At 49.4% G+C, this 7,908-nt stretch overlaps 1 protein-coding gene across 1 annotated transcript; it reads left to right on the top strand.

Moving 5' to 3' along the window:
• Positions 1-1,639: 1,639 nt before the first annotated feature.
• Positions 1,640-7,299, top strand: LOC115319900 (V-type proton ATPase subunit E-like). The gene is made up of 3 exons (XM_029979934.3): positions 1,640-1,760; positions 2,388-2,675; positions 6,985-7,299. Exons 1-3 carry the CDS (start codon positions 1,662-1,664, stop codon positions 7,297-7,299), a joined length of 702 nt encoding a protein of 233 aa, XP_029835794.2. The 5' UTR covers positions 1,640-1,661.
• The last annotated feature ends 609 nt before the right edge of the window (positions 7,300-7,908 follow it).

Here is a 7,908-nt window from a genome sequence, read left to right as displayed (position 1 = left end):
TTCATGAGCGTATCTACGAAACTGCACCCTGAATTTCGCCATTGTCAATGGCTGACATAACAGCTTTGATCGAAGGGGGTTTTGTATTTTGTTTCGAATTATATAGTCTCCTAGACTGTAAACTACTGAAATGCGTTTCTTTTAATGCAGTTACCAAACGTGTGCAAAAGAAGTCAAGCCCTTTAGCAGGATATTACTCGAAAACAGCCATGATCTTCGAAGAAACTTATGCAGTTTCGCGACGGCCACCGATCGAACTAGGAGCGCTTGCAAAGCAAAAGATGCAGATTTGGCCTCTGAAGCGGCACCTAGGTACACGAAGCGGCATCTGGGCAGTGGGTACACATATCGGCGGATGCAATGGATCGGTGATGAGGCTGCGGGTCGTTCCCTCGGAGGCGATGTCCGCGGGTCGAAGGCAAGCGGCGAATCTTTCAAATGCATGTCGTCACTTGACTTGAATGACGAGCTTGATGAATCGTGCCTACGCTCCTTTTTCACACGCGGGTCAAACGGAATCGGGCTGCACGCGTGCTCAATACAACTTTCGGCATGGTTTCCGAATGGCCTAGCTGTTGGTTTCGGTTTCGCTGCATAATCAAACCGATTAATCCGATTTGGGCGACCAGTGGGTAGCCGTAGTTGAATATCTTTGGCACTGCATCACACCTCAGCTTACGAGCCTTCTGTCCGCTTAGAGCTCAGCTCGTAACTCTCTTCTATGAGATGATTGATGCCCAAGCGGGATCTCGATCTTGACGGGAACCCAGTCCCTACGCACGGCGACGATCCATTTAGCTCGTCACTGCACGTCTCGCGGAAAAGTGTGGAACGACACGTCTTGGCTCGGATATTCTGCCCGGTGGTTGTGGCACCCAACCACGCAACAAAACTCTTACCTATTCACAAAACAAGTCGAGCGCAACAAAATTGGGTTGTGTGTGTGTTTATACAGCCTAGAACTTGGTCTGCCTCAACGGGCGACGATTCTCCCAGCTGTAGATGAGCAATTTAGCCAGTGCAGTACAACCGCTAGCCTGGGGTCTTTAACGTGCATCACGCAGTAGTGATACACGACCGCACGCCGGTACGATGTTAATCCAGATCGAAACAGGCAGGGGTGGGGATTGAGCCCAGTATCCCTGGGTTCTGCAGTGCGAGCTTTCGCTCCACGTGCTCCGAGCTGGTGTGCGCTAGTGTGCGCTAGACCACTCGGCCACCGATCCCCCCAAGAGCGCAACAACAAAATCGAAGCACGCTGCGGAGTTCACTCGCACGTAAACGACGAGACGGAAATTCTCGCTTTGTGGTGTGTGATGTCAGAGCTTCAATGTTGCCAACGAAAGCAGTTTGTACGCTAGGATGCGATTGGAGCAGTGTAAATTGAATTACTCACGCAGAGGGGCATATAAAATTAATATAATGCACGTACGATGTGTCTCGAGGCAATAACAATGATATTCAATTGTTTTCTCAAATACAAAATTTGACCGGGCAAACTCTTTAGGAAGGGAGACTGAGACCTCTTCTTACACCTGATCGACGTTGTTCGAACATTGACGTGTTTTCTATGAAACGAACGAGGCAATAGAAAACGAAGAGAGGGAAGCCAAAGCGCAGGTTCTATCGGCAAGTCAAGCTGCAGCGTCACTGACTCGACTATGGCGGATCGAGGAAGGGCCGGGGGCTCCAGCGAAATTGACGTGACCAAGCCGATCAAGCACATGCTCGCCTTCATCGAGCAGGAGGCCAACGAGAAGGTAGCAAACTCCGGCAACATTTTGTCGACTCGTTGACCTGGCACACTCATTCTCCGTTTCAGTTTATGCGCCTGAGCGATGCCCAATGATGACGAAAAACACCCCCGGCAGTTTCTAGATAGAGCCACTAAATCCAAGCTGCGTTTCGAAGTAACGACGCTTTAGCCATCAGATGGATATATGAACAGATGCTAACGGCTGTACATTTTATAACGGACTGTAGGTTGCGCCGTCTAGTCTTAAAAGGGGCTTAAAGGTATGGCTGCAAGTCACCCGAAGCTTCACTGGAAATCGCAGGAAACGTTTTTAGCACCGCAGAAATGTTAAATTAGTCTGCGACTGAGCGAAGCGACAATGCCCGAGCTTCGCGACAGCGTATCTAAAACTTAGATGAAGGAAGTCTCAGGTGAAGGGAAACTCAGGTGAAGGAAAACAGGAAGTCCTAATATCTAGTGGGAACTATGGCACACGGTCTGCAGTAAGCTCTGAAATTACGGCACCCGTAAGAGAACTAGGGAATGCTGCGCTAGTACTCTAGCGTAGCGTATAGAGTGCCTTTCTAGTAATCGTTGCGATGGCGTGTGCTTTTTGAACCCGATGAAACGAGACCCCTATCCCTTGGCCAAGGTGGAAGAGATCGACGCCAAGGCCGAGGAAGAGTTCAACACGGAAAAGGGCCGCCTGGTCCAGGAGCAGCGCATCCACATCATGGACTTCTACGCCAAGAAAGAGAAGCAGGTGGAGCGCATGCGTAAGATCCAGAGCTCGCACGTGAAGAACGCCGCCAGGCTGCGCCTCCTGAACGCCATGAACGAGCACGTGGGCCGCGTCCTAGCCGAGGCCAAGGCAAACCTGGGCGTCATCACGGGACAGGAAAAGCGGTACAGACCGTTTCTCGAGAGACTCGTCCTCCAGGTGGGTAGACATTACAATGAAACACGCAGTCTGTTTTCTGGTTTTTCCTTGAATGTTGTGGGGCAGTGCTCTTTCTTTTTTTTTTTTTGTCTACTCTAAATTGTTGTATGACCGAATTTTTTTTATAGTGCGTTGAACGATGTTCGCAAGTGACTTTTTACCATAGTGTCTGCTTATTTTTTTTTTTTAGTTTCATATATCTCATTGCCGACTGTTCAACCTCTTTTTCGTTTAGTGTTCTCAGTGTATTTTCCTTTTCCCATGCACGCTGCTTGTAGCTGCTGAAGGCAAGGGGGCTTAGGACTAGTCAAGCTGTATCAACAGCTTTTTTTCCAAAGCCCCCAACAACACTGTGCTTTTTTTTGATGGGGGGGGGGGGGATATACCTGTTAGTATTATCAATGGACAGTTCATTTAGGGGGGAGGGGGGGGGGGGGGGGGTCGACAGCCGAGTGGGCAAGCTTACCTGAGCCCGGAGCACGTGTTGCGAAAGGTGGCGCTGCAGAATCCAAGGATCCAGGATTCCGTCCCCCCCCCCCCCCCCCCCCCCCCCCCCCCCCCGTTTCAATTTGGTTGAACATAGTACCGCGAGCGGTCGTGTATTACTACATCTTGGTGCACGGTAAAGACCCGAGGCCAGCATTTCTACTACACTAGCGAAATTTCTCATCTCGGCTGAGACACCAGACGCCCATTAAAGGGATGGTGAACCGAAATTTGGATTTCAGAAAACAATGCAGGAGATGTAGGCGGGATGCTACAACCCCTACAACACTACTCGCAAGGTGATATCTCGAATCGACGGCCGTATTTTTGGAGAAAAAAAAAAGGTCGAGATTGAACGAGGTCGACGAGGCGCGTGACGTCACGATATTTCGTTTCCTCCTCTCTTCGTTTCGTTCCTGAAGCGATCGGATGGACCGTGCAACGATATTTGCTCTGAACATTTTTCATTTTACACGAGTTTACTGAGTTTACTGTAAGGCCGAAGTATACCTGCACGCGACGCCACTGACCAAGAAACTCCTGTGTTGCGGTGTAGATTCAATCAAGGACAAAAGCGAGCGTTTTTTTTTTTTCAACCTCTTTTTGGCAAAAACTTGACGACGTAGCTGGGGAGTCGCGGTACCCCCAGTGACGATATTCGAATGCGGCTCATAGATTGGACACGAGCACTGCGTGAGCACTCAATTTGGGCTCATGATAATCGATGGCCCAGCAAGCATTCGGGCAGTGGCCCGTGTCCAATCGCTGCCATGACGACAATAACCAAACCATAACAATGTCTGGCACTCGGCGCGTGTCCTTCATTTAATTTTCCTGTGCTCTGCCACATTGGCGGCATATAATCTACTACGTGGCCGCTTGTTCGTTTTTCTTAATTTTTTTTCTGCGAATTCTATAGGCAATTGCAAGCATGGTGCCCCACTGGTGCCCCATACGTTCAGGCTCGTGCAGCATGCGCGTAAACATAGCTTCGACAAGCTTGTAATTGCACGGGCTTTTCCGCACGAGCGGAGACATGGCAGCGGCCAGTCACCCTGCTTGTAATCGTTTATTGCGTGTGATAAAAAATGAACGCGTGTTTCATAGCTCATTAACGTCAAAATTCGTTCTAAGCGGTATTTCCGCAAAGTACACAAATCGTTGCATCGCCCCTTTAAGTTGAGACTGCAGCAAAAGCTACAAGCGCGAACTAACCCGCGCTCGCGCCTGGCTTTGAGACGTGCATCTCTAGCGCGAGCGCTCGTTCTGCGGAAGGACGCTTCAAAGCAGCGACCTCAAGTTCTCGTGCTCGTGGCATTGGCTGCAGTTTCAGCTCAAGGCTGAACGGAGTACAGGAGTTTTCTATTTACACTTCGCGTCCCCTGGTCCGGTTTGCTAGGAACAGCGTCTCAGGTGAGCCTGGGTGAAAGAAATCACTGCCAAAGCCATGGCGCACGAGCTGAGCAGGACTCAAACCGCGTCTCAAGACGCTCGCCTCGCACGCTGCACGCCCCAGCCTTTGCAGTGTTTTCTTTCTACCAGTCTCGGCTGAGACGCTGCTCTAGCAAGCCGACCAGGGGCCCTAAACTCGTCAAACAGAAAGTTGCAGCCGAAAGTTCGCAGAGCGCGCCGATTGGACGTTGGCGAAAAAAGCGCGAAGTCATCGTCGAGATAGACCAATCGGTGCGCTCCGTCAACTTCGGCCCCAACTTTGTGTTTGACGAGTTTAGGGGCCCTGGAGTCGAAGCGCAGCCGATGGTATTCCGAGCCGAGAGGCCCTCCAATGACAAAATCTCAACGTCACTGCGTTCGGCGTTCGTTCGCCGTCTTTCTGTGCGTTGCTCGTCTCCCAGCTCATGCAATCGAGCGCAGAAAATGCGCGGTGACTTTATACAGTTTCCGTGTGTGGTGTGTAAGCGCGCGCGCGTATTTGTCTTTTATACTGCTTTTCAGCTTAAGTCCAGACGCAGCCGACGCTACGAGGTAATTGTTCCGTTCACAGAGGGGAGCCGACACCGTGCAACGGATAGTTAAACATTTAATTGCTAAAGTAAAGGTAAATAACACTAAATAACACTCAAAGGAAATGAGTGCGCTCAAAAGGTGACGACGCCATCGTTTCGTCATTTCGTGCATGTTCCAGCCGAGCCCTTCTTCCTCTTTCCTCCTGATCTCGGCCGTGCATACTTTCTTTTCTTCTCCCTATATGAGTGCTGGGTAATATTGTCCCTTTTGCATTTTCTGGTTTCAACAGTAATGGGACCAATAAATAAGCGTGAAAAGCGCAAGTCACTGGGCCTTTTCTCTTTAGGATTGGCTCAGCGATGACAATAACAAGTACAGAAACACGACAAACACCATGATGGTGCGCTTTTGACGCTGCCTGACTGGTCCGGTCAGCACGTAGCGTCGGATGCTTCTAGACTTAAAGGGAAACGAAGTACTATATAGGCTTTGACCGCGCTTGGACAGGAGTATAAGTGTGGCATGTGTTGGAAAGCATCTGTTTTCCAGGAGAGACCGAAAGTGATGCAGGTTAAGTATAGAGTGATTTGTACTCTAGCTATCGGTGTCTGACCTCGTCAGTCTGTAACAACGTAAGAACTGCAGGGAAGGATCTGCCCTCACATTTCTATAGAAATCGGGTCATCACCCCACTGAGTGAAAACGCACTATTGCGATATACCCACGTGGTCGCGCTGTTTGGACACGCTCCCTCGCCTCCCCACCACCGCCGCCCATGGTATGTACGCGAGCTGTCCTGTAGAGGCGCACAACAGCTCGCGTACATACTTTCGCTTTTTCCACCGCAGGCGCGTCACGGGCGCCACCCCGCCCCCCTCTTTTTCGTCTAAAAGAGCGTTTCAGCCATAGAAAAAGCACGTCTCTGAGTCCTTCTTCAACGCATGCAACATCTTGCACAATCGTTCTTCCCAAGGCACACATCTCCTCACAGACGTCTTCTATAGACCTTTTCTACAAGTGCGCCGCCATCTTGAATTGACGTCACTTCCAGTATGGGCGAAAACATTGTTTTGCCTTTGCCACGCCAAGAGAAGGCATTTAGGATATAAGCGTAAACGTCACACTTTGTCGTTTTGCCTCCCCTTTATTTTTTTACTATTTGCAGGTTGAAACGTTGAATAATTTTTTCGTCGCCCATACCGGATACGGCTATTAGGTGGCTGGAGACGAGAGTACACAGAAAAGGTCTATACATCAATTCCACCGAAAGCAAAGAACCCTTTGCAAATACTGTACAGAACACGGGCTGGAAGCAAATCTCCTTCTACATACCTTTCCACAATGCAGCAGCTACTGCCGTTAATCACAACGCACTTTGTGTGGTGGTTTATACATTTTTTTAATATATTTTTGTATCACCAATCGGACACGACTTTCATGCAAGGAAGGAACGCGCCTAGGACAGTGTCTGAAAACTGTATTTTATATGCAGTGTGATTGCAGCTTTATGTTGCAACATATTCCGGTTCCATTATGCAATGTAATAGGTTGCCCAATAGCAATGGGATAATTGTGGCTGATAATCTGCTTCACCAGTCCGATGTCCGAACAAGTGAAGCAGGCAGTTGAATTTGGTCGGAAGAAATTAAGAAAGAACCTCTTTGAACCCTGAGAGTTGCAGTCGTCGTTTCGCTAAGAGACTTCGCTGATAGGCAAAGAGACTCGGGCAATTCTCTTAGCGATACGTCTGATGTGAGTCTGAAGCTTCCAGGAGCCATTTTATGCATCCCTGTGATGAATTGCAAAGGACAGGGCCCTTCTGGAGGTCAGCTATCTCACATTGCTCGCCGGTGTCCAGGGTTTATATCAGCTCCTGGATCACGACGTGACCGTAGTCTGCCGACGCAAGGACGCCAAACTGGTGCAGGCGGCCGTGGAGGTGGCTTCGAAGGTCTTCAAGAAGAAGACGGGCATTCAGGCCAACGTGACGCTCGACAAGGACAACTTCTTGCCGGAAGCGTCCACGGGAGGCGTGGAGATGTCCTCCATGAAGGGCAAGGTCAGGATCGTCAACACACTGGAGAGCAGGCTTGAGCTCATTTCGCAGAAGATTCTGCCACGGATTCGCGTGGAGCTCTTTGGCAAGAATCCGGACAGAAAGCACACCGACTGAGCGTTTGTAGACTCCGTGTTGACGGGTAGGGTTGAAGGTCCATGAGACGCCCTTGATGGCAAAGGTGGAAGATAATGGCGCCACCACGGATGACATCAGCGGTTTCGTTGGTTCACGTCACGTTTAGCGAAAAATATTTCGGTGGCCTTGCCGGTTTTGGGATGTGATATACATAAACAAAATAATCAACGCTCAATTTGTGTGTCCATGGACCTCTCATTTACCCGTTGAACAGAGTGTTCAATTACGACTTGGACGATCCCAAGATCAAAGTTAAATGTCACCTGAAAGGTACGATATGTATTTCTTTGTTATTCAATTCAGACTTGACATTATTCTTCTCTATTGAGAGGCGTATCAAACCCGGCCGTGCTTTGACTAGCCACCCTCTCCCCAAAAGCAGCATACGCTCCCTACATTTTCACTGTTTTTTCCCCTATAACATAATTGAAGCAATGGTGGCAACTCTGCAGTGTGAGTTCACTGAGCGCCATACTTGTGTATATGTTTCATGGCGCATGCTGAGAGCGAGTTCACACTTATGTTACAGTGTACTTATGTCAAAACTGCACTTATGTGTGATAAGAAAGGCCATATTGATGATGTTGA

This window comes from Ixodes scapularis, unplaced genomic scaffold, assembly GCF_016920785.2.
Source record: "Ixodes scapularis isolate PalLabHiFi unplaced genomic scaffold, ASM1692078v2 PGA_scaffold11__112_contigs__length_91849675, whole genome shotgun sequence".
NCBI lineage: Eukaryota > Metazoa > Arthropoda > Arachnida > Ixodida > Ixodidae > Ixodes > Ixodes scapularis.
The sequence above is the reverse complement of the archived record's forward strand: the minus strand, read 5'-3'. Positions and strand labels throughout refer to the sequence as shown.

Excerpts from the sequence above, each read along its gene's own strand:
- LOC115319900 (XM_029979934.3), top strand. The coding sequence starts at position 1,662 with ATGGCGGATCGAGGAAGGGCCGGGGGCTCCAGCGAAATTGACGTGACC. Across the intron at positions 1,761-2,387 it reads AGCAGGAGGCCAACGAGAAG|GTGGAAGAGATCGACGCCAA; the intron begins GTAGCAAACTCC and ends CCCTTGGCCAAG. Across the intron at positions 2,676-6,984 it reads TCGAGAGACTCGTCCTCCAG|GGTTTATATCAGCTCCTGGA; the intron begins GTGGGTAGACAT and ends GCCGGTGTCCAG.